This window comes from Balaenoptera acutorostrata, chromosome 6 (assembly GCF_949987535.1).
Source record: "Balaenoptera acutorostrata chromosome 6, mBalAcu1.1, whole genome shotgun sequence".
Classification (NCBI taxonomy): Eukaryota; Metazoa; Chordata; class Mammalia; order Artiodactyla; family Balaenopteridae; genus Balaenoptera; species Balaenoptera acutorostrata.
In genome coordinates, this window is record NC_080069.1 from 115144360 (window position 1) to 115165292 (window position 20933).

At 39.9% G+C, this 20933-nt stretch overlaps 1 protein-coding gene across 4 annotated transcripts in view; it reads right to left on the minus strand.

Annotated features, from left to right (window-relative positions):
- Positions 1–20933, minus strand: part of GOLGA1 (golgin A1) — a 54998-nt gene that overhangs the window by 30681 nt on the left and 3384 nt on the right. For all 4 annotated transcript variants that reach the window (XM_007194687.2, XM_007194685.2, XM_007194686.2 and 1 more), the window contains exons 4-10: positions 17083–17173; positions 14989–15063; positions 13947–14044; positions 12505–12537; positions 9960–10088; positions 8763–8932; positions 8136–8247 (exon numbers count right to left, since the gene is read on the minus strand). In XM_007194687.2, the coding sequence (XP_007194749.2) occupies positions 8136–8247; positions 8763–8932; positions 9960–10088; positions 12505–12537; positions 13947–14044; positions 14989–15063; positions 17083–17173 (708 nt within the window). The remainder of the gene's footprint in view (positions 1–8135; positions 8248–8762; positions 8933–9959; positions 10089–12504; positions 12538–13946; positions 14045–14988; positions 15064–17082; positions 17174–20933) is intronic.

The window sequence follows — 20933 nt, forward strand, 5'->3', positions numbered from 1 at the left end:
ACAACATATATAGTGGAAGAGAAGTTTGAAGAATGGATTCAAGATCCCGTAATTCAGGCTTCCCTGGTGGTGCAATGGTTAAGAATCCGCCTGCCAACGCAGGGGACACGGGTTCGAGCCCTGGTCTGGGAAGATCCCACATGCCGCGGAGCAACTAAGCCCATGCGCCACAACTACTGAGACTGCGCTCTAGAGCCTGCGAGCCACAACTACTGAAGCCCGCACGCCTAGAGCCCATGCTCCACAACAAGAGAAGCCACCGCAATGAGAAGCCCACTCACCACAACAAAGGGTAGCCCCCGCTCACTGCAACTAGAGGAAGCCTGCGCACAGCAACGAAGACACAACACAGCCAAAAATAAATAAATTAAAAAAAAAAAAGATCCCATCATTCAAAAACTTTTATCAAGCCTATACTCTGCGTGTTGTCTCTAGGGATATAATCAGCTATAGTTACTGACCCATAGAAGCATGGAGGCTGGTGGTAAAAAGAGATATACACACAGTTAATTATAAAACAATACAATCATGCTGTAACAGAGAGACATGCAAGGTGCTATGAGATATCAGAGGCAGAAGGGACTAACAGGGGCAATCAGATCTGGCCTCCTAAGCAGGCAAGTCCAGGTGGAAGGTGGGTGAGAGGAACAAGCTTTCTGGGTAAAAGGCAGCATGTGTAAAGGGGTAAACAGACAAGTTCAACATGACCAGGGGGCTGGGTGAAGAGGAAAGAAGAAGTGAAGACAACTGCCAAGTCTGTGGCTCAGATGCCTGGATGAATGGTAACATTATGCAAAGCAGAGAATACAGGAGGGAGAGGTAGTCTGATAGGAAAGAAAAAAGTTTTAGCCTGGCTGACCCATCTTTAATGGGTCTCTTACTAATAATGTTGATAACAGTAATAATTGCAATAGCATGGTGCAGGAGCAGCTACAGTTTGCAAAGCATGTGCAAGCACATCCTCTAGTTCTTACAACCACCCTTCACTGTGTCCATTTACAGGGAAATTGAAGCTTAGGGACTACTAGCCCAACAGCACACACCTTGGTGACAGAATAAGGATTCAAACCCAAGTCTTCTTGATCCAAAGCCTGTACTCCTTATATTACACGTCAGTATGAACTTGAGAGATACAGGTGACCCTTTCCAGTAACAACCAAGAGAACAAACAAGTCTTATATAAGTCACCGTGTTGGGCAGAGTCAGGGACAGAAAAAGAATCAGTTGCCAATTCCCATTTAGTTTTCTTGTGCACCATATCCCACATAGAGCAATATCCCACACTCTGGCTGTTTTACTTCAAGCCCTCAGCACCTAATGTGCTACAGCTAACACCATACTTAATGGTGAGAAACTCAAAGATTTTCCCACTAAGATCAGGTACAAGGCAAGGATGTCTCCTCTCACCACTCCTTTCCAACATCATCTGGAAGTTCTTGCTAATGCAATAAGGCAAGAAAAGGAAATAAGAGGAATGGAAGTCTTCCCTGGTGGCAGAGTGGTTAAGAATCCACCTGCCAATGCAGGGGACACGGATTCGAGCCCTGGTCTGGGAAGATCCCACATGCCATGGAGCAACTGAGCCTGTGCACCACAACTACTGAGCCTGCGCTCTACAGCCCGCGACCCACAACTACTAAGCTCGTGTGCCGCAACTACTGAAGCCCGTGCACCTAGAGCCCATGTTCTGCAACAAGAGAAGCCACCGCAATGAGAAGCCTACACTCGCCACAACTAGAGAAAAACCTGCGTGCAGCAACAAAGACCCAATGCAGCCAAAAAAAAAAAATTTTATTAAAAAAAAAGGAATGGAGATTGGGAAGGAAAACATAAAGCTGCCTTTGTTTGCAGATGATATAATCATCTTTGTAGGAAATCCAAATGAATCAACAAAAAAACTCCCCAGAACTAATAATTGATTATAGCAAGGTTGCAGGATACAAGGTTAATACACAAAAGTCAATTGTTTTCCTATATACCAACAATGAACATGTAAAATTTGAAATTAAAAACACAATACTATTTACAGTAAAACTCCAAAAATGAAACACTTAGGTATAAATCTAACAAAATATGTACAAGATATACATGAGGAGAAGTATAAAACTCTGATCAATGAAATTTTAAAAAATTAAATAAATGGTGTGATAGTCCATGTTCATGGATAGGAAAGACTCAATAATATCAAGAAATCGATTCCTCCCAACTTGTTCTATAGATTCAATGCAATCCAAATCCAAATCCCAGCAGTTATTTTATGGATATCAGCAAACCGATTCTAAAGTTTATATGTCAGGCAAAAGATTCAGAATGGCCAACGTAATACTAAAGGAGAACAAAGTCAGAGGACTGACACTACTTGACCCTACAACTTACTATAGCTACAGTAATTAGGACAGTGTAGTATTGACAAAAGAATAGACAATTAGATCAATGGAAGTGAATAGAGCACCTGGAGATAGACCCCCATAAATATAGTGAACTGATCTTTGACAAAAGAGCAAAGGCAATACAGTGGAGCAAAGGTAGCTTCTTCAATAAATGGTGCTGAACAACTGGATATCCACATGTAAAAAAAAATGAATGTAGACACAGACCTTACAACTTTCATAAAAATTAACTCAAAATGGATCACAGACCTAAATGTAAAACTCAAAAACTATGGACTCCTAGAAGATAACATAGGAGAAAACCTAGATGACCTCGGGTATGACAGTGACTTATTAACTACAACACCAAAGCCATGATCCATGAAAGAAATAATTGATAAGCTGGATTTCATCAAAATTAGAAACTTCTGCTCTGCAAAAGACAATGTCAAGAGAATGAGAAGACAAGCCACAGACTAGGAGAAATATTTGCAAAAGACACATTTGATAAAAGGCCTGTTACCTAAAATATTAAAAAAATCTCTTAAAACTCAACAATATAAAAAAAAAATACCCTCAAGAACAAGAAAACAAACAGCCCAAGGCAAAGACAAAAAAGGTATAAGAATTGGAAAGAAATAAAACTGTCTTCATTTGCAGATGATATGATTGCTAGACTCTGAAGACTCACTGTTAAGCTTAATAAGAGTTAATAAGTTGTGCAAAAAATTTGATACACAAATATTTCTATATGTCAGCAACAAATACAAAAAATAATTTTTAAAATGTCACAATTTAGAATTGGTTTTAAAAAAATAAAGCACCTCGGAATAAATTTAACAACAGTTAACAAACCTTTATGGAAGGGACTTCCCTGGTGGTGAAGTGGTTAAGAATCTGCCTGCCAATGCAGGAGACATGGGTTTCGAGCCCTGGTCCAGGAAGATCCCACATGCTGTGGAGCAACTAAGCCCGTGTGCCACTACTATTAAGCCTGTGCTCTAGAGCCTGCAAGCTACAACTACTGAGTCCGTGTGCCACAACTACTGAAGGCTGCGTGCCTGGAGCCCATGCTCCGCAACAAGAGAAGCCACTGCAATGAGAAGCCTGCAAACTGCAACCAAGAGTAGACCCCGCTCGCCACAACTAGAGAAAGCCCGCACACAGCAATGAAGACCCAACGCAGCCAAATAAATAAATAATAAATAAATAAACCTTTCTGGAAAAAATTATAGAACCTTATTGACAGTCATTTTTAAAGAAACAGTAACACTGAATATCTAGAGAGACAGACACGGTGTTCTTGGATAAGAAAACTCACATGATAAAGTAATCAACGTTCTGTAAATGCATCTTCAGAGTCAATGCAATTCCAATCAATATCCCACCAGGTTTTTTTTTTTTTTTTAAAAAATCATTTATTTATTTATTTATTTATTTTGGGCTGTGCGCGGGCTTTCTCTAGTTGTGGCGAGCGGGGGCTACTCCTCGTTGCGGTGTGCGGGCTTCTCATTGCAGTGGCTTCTCTTGTTGTGAAGCACAGGCTCCAGGCACGCAGGCTTCAGTAGGTGTGGCTCGCAGGCTCTAGAGCACAGGTTCAGTAGTTGTGGCGCACAGGGTTAGTTGCTCCATGGCATGTGGGATCTTCCCAGACCAGGGCTTGAACCCATGTCCCCTTCATCTTTTCCAATTTTTCCTGGAGACATCCGCAGCCTGGACAATATCAACAGACACTCTCTTCCCTCTGGCATCTGGTTTGGTTCAAGGTTGCATTTGGGCAGGTGACAGTGCTGGAGGCTGGGAAGTCCACGATCAAGGTGCCAGCGTGGTCACCTCTGGTGAAGGCTCATTTCCTAGTTCATAGCTGGCACTTCTTTCTGTGTCCTCACCTGGCGGAGGGGCTAATGGTCTTTCTGGAGCCTCTCCACCAGGTTTTTTCAGGTGCCTGACAAGTTGTTCTGTGGAAGAGCAATAGGCCAACGATATTCAAAATACTCCTAAAAAAGAACTAGGTACGGAGACTTGTCTTGTCAGACACCAGGACTTATCCTAATACTGTAGTTAGTAAGGCAATGCTTAGTATTGTGCAAACACCACAGCTGCATACACCCCAAAGTCCAGGAGTGGTTCCATGTACAAATGGAAAACTGAATCATGATAAAGCTGGCATTGCAGATCAGCGAGAAGACAGATTTTTCAATAAATGGTACTAAAACAATTAAAAAAAAATAAGATACAGATCCCTTTCTCACATCAAAATCACATTTCAGGTATGTTAAAGACTTGAAAATAAAGTCAAGACTCTAAAACTTTCAGATAATAATATAAGAGAATAATGTTATGATTCCAAGTGAGGAAAGGTTTTTTTAAAGAGACAAAAGTATAAACTTAAAGGAAAATAATAAATTCAACTATACTAAAATGAAGAGCATATGTTCAACAGAAGAAACCATAAAGAGTGTGAAGGCAAGCCCAAAACTGAGAGAACACATTTGCAACCCACATAACTGACCAAGGAGCATGGTAGCCAGGATATATATAAAGAACTCTGACAATCAGTGAGAAAAAGACAGAAAATGTAATAGAAAATGGGCCAAAGATTTGAACCAGCACTTCACAGAAGAGCACGAATGACTGATAAACATATGAAAATATGCTGAACTTCATTAATAATCTGGGAAAAGCAAATTAAAATCACGGTGAGAGGGAATTCCCTGGTGGTCCAGTGGTTAGGACTCTGCGCTTTCACTGCCGAGGACCCAGGTTCAATCCCTGTTCGGGGAACTAAAATCCTGCAAGCCGTGCAGCACGGCCAAAAAACAAAACAAAACAAAAAAAAACCATGGTGAGAAAAGATTTCACATTCACCAGACTGGCAAAAATTAAAAGTCTGACAATATCTCACCTTGTCAAGGAAGCAGAGGAACCCAAATTCTTATATACTGCTGGTGAAAGTTTGTAAATTACTACAACTAGTATGGAAAAACTGGGCATTACCTAGTAAAGTTGAAAAGTACAAATGTTTTGACCCAAACTTTTCACATCTCAAATATACCCTAGAGTTAACTCATTCACAGGCAGACAAAAGTTCACAGCAGCCTTGTTTGTAAAAGCAAAAACCAGAAACACCTTAATGCCCACTGTCAACAGAATGGGTAAATGAATTCTAGTAACTTCATACTACACAGTTGAGAAAAGATTAAATTATAGCGGCATGTGTCCATATGAATGTGTCTCAGAATACAACCTTGAGCACAGAAAGCCAGCATTAGAAGAATACCTACAGCATTTCATTTATATAATGTTAACAAGCATGATAAATGAAAGAAGCTACTGTTAAGGGATAAAATTATAAAGCAAAGCTAGGAAGTGGAGTAATTTCTGGATAAGCTGACTTAAGAAGGTAAAAAGAATGTGATGGAAGAGTAAAGGGCACACCAGGAATCTCAAAGGTAAACATACTGTTCTTTTTCTTAATCTGGGGGGTAGTAGCTACATGGCGGTTCATTAGCTTGTTACACTATTTACCTTACTTATGTTTCATAAATATTATTTCATATCTCCTCAATATTAACGAGGCCAACAAAGAAACGGACTCTAAACTCATCATCTTTACGAGAAAACTGACCTTCCTTTAGTGCTATCTTAGCCTGATGACTGACAGCATCAGCCACTCAGGTGATTAAGCCAGAAACCCAGAAGTCACCCCAAACACCTCCTTTCCTCTTGCTCCTCTCCTGTATTTACCACATTACCAAGTGGGTCCGTCTCCTCACGATTTCTTAAATTTGTCTGCTCCCCCGTCATTTCCACCTCGACTCTTGTCAGAGTCACCGTCTAATGCCTGCACAACTGCAAGAGCTTCCTAACTGGAAACCCTTTCAATGTTTCCTCTAACAGCCAGAGTAATCCTCTCCCTTACTCTGTGTTACCCTTCCAGCCTTCTTCCACTTCCTTGAAGGCGCTACTCCCTTTACTGCCTCAGTTTCTGGGTTTATTGTTCATACTATTTCCTATTTAAAATTCTCTGCCATCATTCCTACCCCCACAAGCTTCAGTAGTTCATCTCAGTCCAAGTGTTACTTCCTCAAGGAAAGTGTTCTATGACTCCAACGCTAGATCTGATTTGATGCCCTCTTATAGGATCTCACAGCATCCTGTAGTTTTCCTTCACAGCAACACATCACAGTTTACCATTATATATCTATGTGATTATTAATGTCTCACTTCCCCTCTAGACTAAATTCCACAAGGGCAAAGGTGGTATGTTTTGCTCACCCTAGTATTTCTAACACCCAGCACAGAGCACAGAGCTTGACACATAATAAAACTCAAATTATATTTTTAGAATGAATGAGGGAACTCAGTGGGACCAGAGTCTGGAAAATTACCTTTTCCAATTATGAAATGGAGGGATGGTTCTAATATCAAACGGTCCCGTGAATCCCAAAGTTTTGTGTCTGTTGTTCTCTCCAACCACCCTCACAAAATGTATTCTATACCCTTCTGTCTTTTCTGCTTCCTTCTGTCCTACCCATCCTTGAAATTCCAGTTCCTCCAGGAACAGTTCCTTGACTCCTGCACTGGAAATGCACTCTCCCTATGGCATATCCTTTGCATTTGAAAAATCTAGTTCACTTATTTGGGACTTACTGAGTTGTGAACTTTTTTCTTGTCAAACAGGAGGTTTGAGTTCTATCATGAAACAGTAGGCCTCTGAGACAAAACACTATAGGTGTCTAGATTTTCAGTTCACTGGGGGGAGGGACCTTCTATCACAGTCATTCATTTGTGTAAGATCTATTTACTGGGTGCTCCTTGTTGTGAGTCAACAAAGCCCCGTGGAACAAGCATGAGCTTTGGAGTAAGACTTGGGTTAGAATTCAGCTCTGTCACTTACCGTATAACTTTGAACAAGGTATATGACCTCTCTCGGCTTCTATTTAGGTATCTGTAAGTATGCTAATAGCTAGAAGGAGTATATAGACTTCTCTTTTACACAAATCTTACTGTACTGTAATAATACTGTAAGTCTCTGGTGCACTTGAGATTAGTGGTTCTCAGGGGATGAGGGTAGGGTTTTTGGTACCACCTGTTAGGGGGTGTTTTGTCAATATGAGGAGAAGGGCTGGCCTGTCAATGCCTGAAGGATGCTGCTGGCATTCAGAACACAGGGGCCAGGAAAGCTAAATGTCCTGCAACGCATGGGACAATCATACAGTACAAATTGTTCTGCTCAAAATGGTAAGGAACACACCACTGAGAAACACTACAGTCAATAATGATATTATTATTGTTCACCCTTATAGTCTCAGAATTTAGCACGGGCCTAGAGTAGAAGGGCAAAAAATGTATGTTAGCCAAACAAAAAAACAAACAGTTATGATATCATTTATGTGCGTTTGAACAAATTGGATTAGAGCCACGTATGTCAAAGGTACAAGCCTAGCCACGTCAACCAGTGCTGTTGTGTCTTGTGCTCAAGGTCCATGACATAGCAGTTTATACGTTTGAGTAGATCACATGGTATGCTTTGACAGTTCCTGTCCGGACAATACTGACCTCTTCTGTTAAGCAACCCTTGTTCAGCTACATGGCCCCTTCCATCTGGATGCAGCCTGGCTACACCAGGAACTAGGGCAATGTGGACTGCATGAGAAACAGAACTTTCACCAGCCACCCTGAGGCGAAAATTTCTGACAGATATAGTTTTTACCCCATTCATGAATCCTAGCAACTTGGGTCCACTCCTAGTCCTCTACTTACCTTTTGCAAATCAATGGAAAGTTGCTGAATGAAGGCTTGGAGTTCCTCTTCCTTCTGCTCCAGGGCTGTGATCTTATTTTCTGCACCTGTTTTTGAAGCTGTCACATGATCTCTTTATTGAAAGAAAGCAGACAATGAACAAATTTGGATATCCCACCTAAGACACATTCTTCTACACAGATGGTTCTTTACATGTCAGGGCTCTACACAGATGGAAAAACACAGATGGTTCTTTACATGTCAGGGCTGCAAACATTAGCCTTGTGAAGATTATCAGTGGAAAAGACTCCTTCACTCTCTCTGAAGCAGAAGGCCCAAGAGAAAAACTCCACTCAGGTTTAGGCAAGAAATCCTGATCTACCTTTGGCTATTCAATAGCTTAGCAACTCTAAAACATACTAAATTGCTCGGCAGGGTTGGAGTGTCTGAGCCGAGGCAGGTGAAGGGGAATGAGGGTTTGGGGGAGGTAGGGGGGTCCTAAAGCCCTAGGCAGGTAAGGATAAGTCCAGAAGACTGCCAGAATTAAGATCAGAAAGTGCTACAGTGAGCAATGGGGAAAGACAGGTTGGCTGTAACCAGAGCTACACTAACACCGCTACCCATGTGCCCCACAGACCAAGCAAGAACCTCTGCTCTTCCAGCGTTGAGTAGTTTCTCTGAAGTTCTTCTATCTTCTGGCTTAAGTCTGCTGACATCTGGTTGGAGATCATCAACTCCTCCTGGGTGCGACTAAGTTCTCTGGTACGTGCTTCCAATTCTTGCTCCATTTTCCCCAAACTTTCTTCTTTTTTTAAAAGCTGATACAAAGATAGAAAGTTTCACTGGACCACTACTAAGAAATACACTTGTAAAAAAATCTGGACAAGGACTTCCCTGATGGTCCAGTGGTTAAGAATCCGCCTTCCAATGCAGGGGACGCAGTTCGATCCCTGGTCAGGGAAGATCCCACAGGCCACGGGCAACTAAGCCCACATGCCCCAACTACTGAGCCTGCGCTTCTCAACTAGAGAGCCTGCGTGCTGCAAACTACAGAGCCCATGCACTCTGGAGCCTGCGCACTGCAACTACAGAGCCCACGTGCTCCGGAGCCCACGTGCCACAACTGGAGAGAAGCCCACATGTCACGATGAAGATCCCGCGTGCCGCAACTAAGACCCGACGCAGCCAAAAATAATAAAAATAAAATAAATAAATTAAAAATAAAATCTGAAAAAAAAAAAAAATCTGGGACTTCCCTGGTGGTGCAGTGGTTAAGAATCCGCCTGCCAATGCAGGGGACAGGGGTTCGATCATCCCTGGTCTGGGAAGATCCCACGTGCTGCGGAGCAACTAAGCCCATGTGCCACAACTACTGAGCCTGCGCTCTAGAGCCCGCGAGCCACAACTACTGAAGCCCGCACGCCCAGAGCCTATGCTCTGCAACAAGAGAAGCCACCGCAATGAGAAGTCTGCGCACCACAACGAAGAGTAGCCCCCGCTCGCCGCAACTAGCGAAAGCCCGCGCGCAGCAACGAAGACCCAATGCAGCCAAAAATAAATTAATTAATAAATTAATTAATTACCAAAAATCTGGACCAATAAGGCAAGCTTTCATAACATTTTTGTGAGCTTAGAAGGGGTCTCATATGCCCAGTAGTTTAAAAAGAAAAAGGAAATACATTTCAAACAGAACTTTTCCACTTTAACAAACTGAAAAACATACAAATATGATTACTATCAAAGACAACTAAGGTATGCTTAGCTGCAGTTAGACAGTGATGACTAGCAAGATCAGCATAACTAATCATCTATTCAGGATTTAGCTTCTAAAACAAAAACGCGTACCATGTGCTTTACTTTACTTAGTTCCTGCTGCTGGAACCCCTCTAATTCATCCATTTCATCTCTCCTTTGGAAAAGATTCAAACTCTGGTTCTTCATTTCCTGTAACTGAGCTGTCAGAAACCTTTTATCCTATGCAAAAGAAAATATCAGCTCAGGCAACTAGGACATTAGACATCCGTATTATATAAGCAGAATTCTTAATAAAGGAAAATCTGAAGACAATTTCTTGTCAGTAGCAATAATACATTGATAATGGGAAGCTTTACGGTAATTATTTACAAAATTATCTATAAATTCTTTAAGTTAGAAATAAATATGTTTTAAATGATAGTTGTGAAAAGGGGAACAAGAGCAACAATTACTTAATACTTGAAAAGTGCTTAAGTTTGATTAGCAATTCCAGATATCCATTTTACATGTCTATCTCAATGACATACTGAACTGGCTGAATAACATGAATAACTGGAACAAGACTGAACGCTCTTAAAAAATTAGATGCATTTGAGTAGAACTAATATTGGTTAGTAAGTTCAGATAGCAAGTCAACAAAAATTAGACATGACTGGTGTCAGGAGGTTACAATTTACTAAATAATAGCTTCCCGAGATGGATTCTCTTCAGGACAAACCCTGTTGTCACAGTTTCCAATTCTTGATTAAAAAGAAATTAAAACGGGGGGGGAGGGGTGGTGGGACTGGGAGATTGGGATTGACATATATACACTAATATGTATAAAATGGATAACTAATAAGGACCTGCTGTATAAAAAATAAATTAAAAAAAAATTTTTTTAAAAAGAACTTGCTGTATAAAAAAATTAAATTAAATTAAAAAAAAAAAGAAATTGAAACAGCCTAAAAATAACACTTCCAAAAATCACAGTGGCTTAAAAGACCTACATAGATGCCTCATTACTCTTTCCTGGTCTAAAATATTTCCCAACCCCTCCTGCGGTAGGGCGGGGGGATGGAGAGAAAAGCTCTTAGTGAACTGAAGTAGATTTTATTTAGTTCAGTCCTATATGGATTCCCCCTTTACCGTAATTTTAAAAGATGAAAAAGTAGTCCAATGAGAATTCAACTGCTACAATCTTAAGAGTTTCTTTCAAGACAAGAAAACTTTAACCTAACCCATACCTTCATATTTAAGAAGACCATAATTAACACCATGTTTAGATATATTTTTTTTAAGCACAAGTTTCTTCGGGACATAGCTTGACTTTTCTGTAATTCTTTCCTATGTAAATACGTTAAGGCATTCTGATAGCTTGGGTAATCAGATTTCTACAGAACACACAAAGAAAATCACTGGTTTAACTTGGTGTTTCATCCCAAGAATGGGGCAATAATAAAACTCATCTGTTTAATAAAATTAACAGTAAATATATTTTACAACTGAATATATCAATCTAAGAAATAATTTTCTGGACTTCCCTGGCGGTCCAGCAGTTAGGACTCTGTGCTCCCAATGCAGGGGACACGGGTTCGATCCCTGGTTGGGGAACTAAGATTCTGCATGCCACATGGTGTGGCAAAAAAAAAAAAAAAGAAAAAGAAAAGAAATAATTTTCTACCATAAAGAGTAACTTAGGAGTACTCAATGAAAACAAGGAATGAATTAGGAAGCAGCACATAATGTGGGCTGAGCAAATTGACTATTGATTATTTTAAATTAAAATGTGTTTCTAATTGTAGGTGTGAAATTTAATCTTCCTGTTCATGTCTGGGAGCCAGGAATACATTACATAAGGCACCTACACAGTGTTACACAAGCTATGGTGCTGGAATAATCAATTCTCCTCATCTGTGTCTAGCTAAGAGGTTCTCTTATCTACTCAATGCTGAGCCTTCAGAAATGCCCTCCTTCCCCACTGCATCCTCAAAAAGTATTCCTAATGTTACCATTGTGTCAATCAGAGCCCCAGCAGGAAAGGGACTCAAAGTAGATATTCTGCAGACAGTCTAATAAAGGGACTTTTCAAAGCTGTGGGTGGGGTAAGAAAACCCAAAAGAGATGATGTGCTAGTAACAGTTGGGTATAAAGGGGCAAAGGGATAAATAGGTTATAAGAAACACAGAAAGAGAAACTCTATCAGAGGGTGAACCAAAGGTCCAGCTGAAGCTGTGACCTTTGGCCATGGGATGCAACCAAACTGAAGGGATCTCACATGGAGATGGCTGGGGGAATAAACTTCCCGACCACGCTCTTCCACACATAGTTCTTTTTGTGTTCCCCACTGGCATACTTAATTAGAAGCCAGAGGGCAATGGAGCCCTGCTGATGCATTCCCTATCAGTCTTCAGATACACAGAGAAAGGCAGGAGAGGGGGTGGAGAGTGTACCTGGAGGGGCAAACAAAAGATATCCAGTACACCCACCAAGAAAAAGGAAGACATGAGCTTTCTAAGTCAGTGTCTAATCACCCAGTGCCCTGCTTCCAAGAGGTGGTATAGCCATCAGTGTACTAGGTACTGGAGAAAGCATTTTCCAAGCCCCAGAGAAGAGGCCAACATTCACAATGAGACAGAAACAACGATGAACTAACCTTTTCAAGCTGATCCATTTTTTCTGACCATTCCTAAAACAAAACAATAAAAAAGTACAGTTTCCAGGGAAGAGTATCAATAATATCAAGATCTTAAGAAATCAAAATAACCCTCTCCACCCAAAGCAACCAATCAACCAAACAAAACAGCAAATATAAAGAAAGCCAAGAGTCCTAAAAGGAAAAGAAAATGAACTTTATATAAAATTCTAAAGCACATACATAAGCCTGCAAATTTCTACGAAGCAGAGCACCCAAACAAGGCTGTATCTGATGTTCTGATGCAGCTTTCAGCTTATTCCTGAGTGTTCTTCTATGAGTACTATTATTATTTCTTGGGAGTGGGTAGCTGGGACCAGCTGTGTTGGTAATTCCACAACTGCTATATAAAAATTAATTTACTGAAAAACAGGCGGGGGGCAGGGGTTGTCTTCAGCAGCCTCCGATCATTATTTTCCTTCTCATTTTCACTTTACCAATATCTTTTACGCCATCTGATAAAAGTTAAAGAAGAAGGGATTATGCCCCTTATTCACCAATCACAGAAGAGGGGAAAAATAACCACTGGCACAAAAGGCTACATCCCAGCTGCCTACAGTCAGAGTCCACCGATTTTAGATTCTCTCTTCATTTATGTACATTCATATCTCAGTTATTCACTAATTATTGGCGAATGATGTTTTTTTTCTGGCTAGTAAATGTCTGACATGACTAATACACACTGTAAAACAAGTCAACCAACCACCCCACCTACTGCAGATGAAATAATGTATTTTTCTTAAAATGAAATGTAATATAATAAATTGACCCTGTCTTAATAAATCAGAATTATCATTACAGTATTTTGATGCTTATCTAAATTTAAAATGCCATTGAACAAAATATACTTTATAATTATTGTAACAGCCAGTAATAGTATTAGTTTCTTATTGTCATTCATTCTGCATCTTTCAATGGATGGTTCTACTGAGATTACAGAAGTTCCTCTCAGTCTAGTTGGCTGGGGATGAAGAAACTTGGGACAGAGGTTGTAACAACTATGTACTCCATGGATGATCACTAGCTTGACAGCATCTTCTCCACTATAAAGGCAAGTGTTTTGGGACTAGGCTTTCAGACAAGTTTTTGGAGGACAGAGACCTTTTTCCTTATCTTGGGGCTCACCACCAGATTACGAACACGCTACTTTCCTCTCCATTTTAAAAAGTTATACAGTTTGGAAAATGATACTCTCACATTATGGACACATTTCATGATTATAACTGTAAAGTTCCGTAATAATTTCCCACCCTAAGGCCAAATGAAATCTCAAAGAACTTATATAGCATTCCTTTTCTCCTGGGTTGTAAATATCTTCTACCAGGTTTATGGCATGATTTTTGAAATCATGTCACTAAGTGAAATCTTTCCACCAGCCTTGGGCAGTGCCACATATAAAATACCTGGTCCTTTCTGGCTAATGCCAAAGCCAGTCCTTCTGCCATTTTGGCTCTGTTGGCTTGGAATGTCTCATTCTGCTCTTGAAATTTCCGCATGGAAGCTGTTAACAAAGAGGCTCTATTTGAGATATGGAGATATTTCAGAAACAGCATGTCAAATAGCCCATGTGATTACTTTACAACTGTCACCTAACAAAAAAGGCCAAGGTCACAGAGTGGATTATGAGACTGGGAAAAACCTGACCCATCTTGACTTTCCCAGAATCTTTTGCCCTTAGTAACAGACCACAGTTTTATTTTAGCTTGTTTCCAATTGTTCTTGGTTTTTAGTTATAGTCAAGTATATACATTTAGGAAGATGCCAAAGGGTAACTTTTTAAATGATACAGTGATAGAACACTGAGTTAGGTAGGTTGCCAGAAAACACCAATGCTATTGCTAAGTGATGGCTACTACTACTTTATCAGAATTAAAACAAAAAGTCAAAAAAAGCAAAACAAAAAAACCCTTTCTTCCACTTTATTTTGCTTAAAAAAATTTTTTTAGTATATATTATATCAACAAAAAATAACTTTCTACTTCTGTTAGCATCTTTTTTGGATTGAACCCAAAGGAGAACATATGATTTAGGGTAAACTAAACAAAATGTATGTTCTATTGTTAGAGGAGTGATGACAGATAGAGATTTCCCCCAGTTATTGAACAAAGCAGCAATGAAGCTATGGCTAGAACCAAAGTTTCTTAATGTAGGCCCAAGGACCAGGCACTTGATTTTACTAAAACCTAAGGGCAGCCAATAAACCAGTCAACTGGATGAGATACATAATAACCTTCTCCTAAGAAGCATGCCCATAAGGCAACATAAGGATGAATTGTATGCTTATAACTATCAGATAAATGTTATATCAACTTGATTAAGAAGTACACTACTTATAAAATAAAGATTTGGGCTATGATGAAGGACAAACTTAACCATACGCTATTGTTTCATTTCAAAAAACTAAACCCTGGAAAGATTGAAAAAAGCAGGAAAAAAAATACGTACAATCCTGGTGTTTTTCTAATGCAATTTCAAGCTTCTCTTTTATCTTCTGCAAATTTCGGACCTGTTCAGCATAGTCTTGGATGAGGAGGGTGACGCACATACCAGGAATGGACAAACATCAGGAAAGGAAGTTAATTAAACAAAAAGAAATGAATGAAAATGATGATGATTTTCTTAACCTGAAAACCATTCCTGTTAAGGAAAGCTGGGCAGACAGCCTCCCATTAACAATGAACAACACAGGCAAACAGGTATAGTACAAACTACCCACAGTGTAAATGGTACAAACTACCCACAGTGTAAATGGTGAATACAAACAGGCAGATTTGTTCAGCCTTGAGAGAGAACAAGAACTGGGCCTGGTCTGGTCATCAGAAATGCCCCGCCATGAAAACCACTATTATCTCATTACTTAATTTCCAATCTCAGTTTTCACCTTCCTTTCCAGTCTTAGCAGTAGGACAGATCAAAGGGAATTCACTGAACAGCTTACTTATAGTCCATACAACTGAGTGACAGTGGTTAGGGTAATAGCAAACATCTTACCACAGTATTGCCTTTGCAATAAAAGTAATTAATTCTCTAGAAAAGTCAGCTTCCTTTCTACACAGAACTGAGCTGCCTATGACATATTAAAGGTGAAAGTCAGAATTAATTACCTTGGTAGCCAAAGAAGATAGTATGGTATAGTGGAAAAGTAGACAGGCTTTAGTTCAAATCCCAACTCTGTCAGTCCTTAGCTGAGAGACCTTAAGCAAATTATTGATCCTAAGTATTAGTTTCTTCATTTATGAAATGATGTTATTAATTTATCTACCTCAAAGGATGTATTAGATAATAAACTAAATGTTCTATATGCCTTAATTATAAAATAAACTAAGTGCTTTAAGCACGTTGCACACAATGCTCAATAAAGGGTAGCTGATACTGTGGTTGTTGTTATTATTCATACTGAGCCTGTAGGTAAATACCCAGGACATAAGTGGGCTTCATAAATGTTAGTCCTCTTCCCTGTCTCTCCTCTAACATCAGTCAAGCACAAACTATTTAGGGAAGATCCATATTACCTTAGAGCTTTCTCCCCAACACTGAACAAATATAAAGTTACTTCACCTCTGTTACTGGTATTACTTACAGGTAGGGGTAACAGGATAATAACAATTGAGTTTAAAGCAGACTGTAGTGGTTTGGATCCCAGCTCTACCACCTACTACCTCTGTGACCTTAATCTCACTAAGTCTTGTTAGGCTAGAGCAAGAACAAAATGAGATAATGGACTATCTAGGAGCTGTGAGTTATACTATGTACCTTTGATAACTACACAAACACAAATATTTCACATACAACTTGGTGAATCTTGTAGTCTGTTGCTTTCATTCCAGTAAAATGGGCATAAGGCCAAGGGACAAAAACAAACACAGAAGCCATTTACCACTTCACAGGCTGAAGCTTTCAAAATGTATCTACTGGCAGAAACCAAAATAAGAACTCACAACTCTATCACAAATATGCCCTGCTCAGGCAAAGAATATAACAGAAGTTGTGTAAATCGTAAACTGCACATAAACAACATGAGAGTTATAGCTTCTATACAGGTGCTGAAGTTAGAAATACCATTGAAAAGTAGCCCAAAGACCCAGAACGACATTACACAGGTGATATGTATCTGTAGCAAGTGGCAACGTAGCACCAAACCCTGTCTGGTGCTGAAGAATCCAACATCTGTTGGCCATTCCCTAAATATGCTATCTCCTAACCCTCTCCACCTGAAAGCAAGCTAGGCTAATGGGTGAAAGATAGTTAAATCTACATATACTTTTAATACCTTTTATATCCACGGCTAGAAATCTCAGGAGCAGAAAAACGTAAGTTTTGGTTTTTTTTTTTAACTTTAAAACTCAGTTTTGAATTTACACTATTCAGTACACTAACAAAAGAAGGGATTAAAGGGGGTACAAGTTGCTCCTTTTTGACTGAGAATATCAAAATATGTCAAAATAACTGTAAGGTTATGCTATTTAGCTTTTTTATAGGGAAAGCGGGTCAGGCAAGGCAAGTTTCCTTTGTTTGCTTCTTATGAGTTCTTAGACATACCAGAAAGCCTGGCCTCTAATTTCCGTATCTGTTCATTTCTTCTCAAAAGCTGGGATGAAAGATCTTCTCTGGAGCTGCTTCCATCAGACGCCTGTTGAGACAGATAAAAGAGGTTGTATTCATGCCTGGGTTTTTAGCAGCGTGAGACCACGATATTCAATCAGAAAGCAACAACTCTTATTTTAGGTTTGGTTACACTTTAAGTGATAACTGAAAAGTTTCTCTAACTATAAAGTAGAAGCAACACTACCTCCATCTATAATGTGAGGAGATACAAGATGCAAAACAGATAAATTGTGTGTGTGTGTGCGTGTGCGTGCACACACTACTGTAATACACAGTGGTAAACAAATCCATTATGATCATATTACACCAAGTACATAATACAAAAAAATATATTTTCCGATAAAAAAGTAAATCACTTTATTTTTCCAAAGGTAAAATCCTGAGGTAAAGGGAAGAAGGTTCTTTAGCAAGGGATCAAAGGCTGGTTGGTCTGTGATGAAGAATCTATCACTAACATTGATAAAGTTTCAGTATCTTCATCTATAAAACAAAGGGATATCAATCTGTAGCTGTAAAATGCATCAAAAACTTTAGCAGATAATATACATTCAGTAAATCACTATATTAATGAGACATCAAATTTTCCCAATAATTTAGATTATCTTAAAACATATGTGCACTACTACTACTTTGGGCACTGCTTACTACTGCTAATAAATAAGTCACTTTATCTTTCTACTTTTGATTATAAAATTTTAAAAATAAAGAAGAGGGGGCTTCCCTGGTGGCGCAGTGGTTGAGAATCTGCCTGCCAATGCAGGGGACAGGGGTTCGAGCCCTGGTCTGGGAAGATCCCACATGCCGCGGAGCAACTGGGCCCGTGAGCCACAACTACTGAGCCTGCGCGTCTGGAGCCTGTGCTCCGCAACAAGAGAGGCCGCGATAGTGAGAGGCCCGCGCATCGCGATGAAGAGTGGCCCCCGCTCGCCGCAGCTGGAGAAAGCCCTCGCACAGAAACGAAGACCCAACACAGCCAATAAATAAATAAATAAATAAATAAATAAACAAACAAACAAAAACAAACAAACCACCCAAAAAGTTAAAAAAAAAAAAAAATAAAGAAGAGTAAGGAGGGTGGTTTAATGAACACTCTGTCTCTACTTTAACAACTGCTGATTTTTCCCATATTTGCTTCATCAATTTTTATTCTACTATAGTACTTTAAATAGCAGACATTGACATTTCATCCTAAATATTTTGATAAACATTTCTAAAATATAAGGACATTTTCCTTTATAGCCACAATACCATTATTATACCTAACAAAATTAAGAATAATAGTATCTAATTATCCAGTCTTCAGTCTTCCCCATTTACTGCCAAAATGTATTTAAAGGTGGTTGAACAACTCATTTTAAATATTCATTTACCCACTGAGCCACTTACTCGTCCACTATGGAGGGTATAGTTAAAAGGGAGTCTCAGGAGGCGGAAGGCCCAGGTTCAAGTCCCATCTTCACCACTTACAAACTACAAGAACTTGGACCAATTACTTAACTTCTCTGTGCACTGGTTTCGTCCCATGTAAAATGTGATAACAAACATAACCTACGTCACAAAGCTGTGATGAGGATTAAATAAATCAATACTTGTCAGGTCTTGAAAACACAGCCTGGCACATAATTAGCTTTAATACGTGTCATCTGTTAGTAGTACAAGTTATGATTATTACTGTCAGTGAGACATCTATTCTTAGCACTGTGCTAAGCACTGGGAACAGTGGTGAAACGGAGTCCCAATCTAAAACAGCAGCAGCTGCAGCAACTACGAATTACGAAGTGCTTATTAAGAGCCAGGCACTATACTAAGTGTTTTATATACTATGCAGAAAAGAGTTAACATCCCAGGCCTGAGACTGCTATCCTTGGCAAGGCCTGCTTGTAAGGCGAGCCCTTGGCTGGCCTGTGAGAACTTAGATTTTACAAGGGTTCTCACCATTCCTGATAAGAATGGCTCACTGTACCTAAACTAATTGTGCCAAAAATATGGTTTATGCTGAACACCTGTTTTCGTTCTGGGAGTCTGGAATTTTGGTAAATGCTAGGCAGAGGGTGCCTATATGACTAGCCTCCAGTAAAATTCCTGGGCACTGAGTCTCTAATGAGCTTCCTTGATAGACAACATTTTATCCTGTGTTGTCACAATTCCCTGCTAAGGGAAATAAGTGTGCCCTATGCAACTCCACTGGGAGAGGACTCTTGGAAGCCTGTGCCTGGTTTCCTCCAGACTTTGTTAATGCACCTTTTCCCTTTGCTAATTTTGCTTTGTAGTAAATGTTTTTACTGTGATAAACGATAGCAGTGAGCAAAACTATATGCTGAGTCCTGTGAGTTCTTCTAATGAATAATCGAACCTAGGGGAGAACCTTGCCTGCCCGCCCTGCCCCAACACACATACTTTAATAAAGACAGGTATAGTTCCTATCTCCATTTTATAGATGTGGAAATTAAGGCGTAGAAAAGTGACAAAAAATTTGCCCAAGGTCACACAATAACGATGAAAGAGGAATCAAATCCAGGTCTGCCTCCATAACCTGGCCTGAGTTCCTAACTGTTACTCTACTGCCTCTCATGAAGCTCCCAGTTTAGTGGGAGAGACAAACAAGCAAATCATCAACAACAATGCAGTGTAACAGAGGATATAGGAGACAAGGGACCAAATTCAGCCAGTAGGGATAAAGAGTAGAGGGGGTGAGATGGGCAGGTTGGGTCAAGGGGGCTTCCTGGAAGTAACATGTGAGCCAAGTCTTGAAGGATGCACAAAAGTATGTCAGAGGAATTCAGAAGTGAGAGGAGGACACAGGAGAAATTCCACAGAGAGGAGACAGCATATGCAAACATTTGTAGGCATGATGGAAAGTTGTCCATTCCATAAAGTACATTAAGTTCAATATGGCTGGAGCACAGGGTGTAGGAAAGTAGAATGAGATAAAGGTAGGATGGGTTAGCTGTGACAACACCACAGGGGTTTACCATTATACTATAATAATGACTTTGCACTTCATCCTGCAGATGATGGGGAAGGCACTGAGGAGTTTTAAGCATGGAGAGACATGAACAGGTCCGCTTTGGGGAGTTACTGGAGCCAGGGGGCCCAGATAGGCTACCACATTTGTCCACAAAAGAAAGACAGCCTGAAATAAAATGGAAGTAAAATGTATTACTAGTAAATGGAGTACAAAGGGTAAGTTTGAGTCAGGAGATGGAAGCCAAAATACTTGCTGACTAATTGGACACCAAGAAGTGAAGAAGCGAAGAGTCTAAAATGTCTCCAAGGTTTCTTGCTGGTGACTTGGGGGACGAAGTGGAAATGTGGAAATGGAGTTAATGAATTCAGTTTTGTTCATGTTAGAATTTGAGATACCAGAGGAAAGGCACCTGGTCGGAGAAATATATGCAATGGGATATAAAGGTCTGGAGATAGGGAGTGAAGATCAGAATGTATACATAAATAAGTTCAAACAGATAACTTTAGAAGTCACACAGCAAAGTATTTCCTGAATTCAGGCCAATCTCCATATCTGGAATACATTCAAGATGAGAGACTTCATTTAGCAAGTCAGCGTGAAGGCAAAGCAAGTACTTCTGCCACAGAACTATGTCCTTCAGCCTGGTGATCAAACGTGCATTTATATTTCCTGTTAAATACAGGAGCCAATGATAATTTAGATCTGGCCATCTATTGTTCCACCCCAATAACCTAATAGCTTCTGCCACGTAATCTGACCTGAACAGGTAGTATAAGAAAGGAGGAGGTCGACTCATCTGATCATGGAAACAACTCAA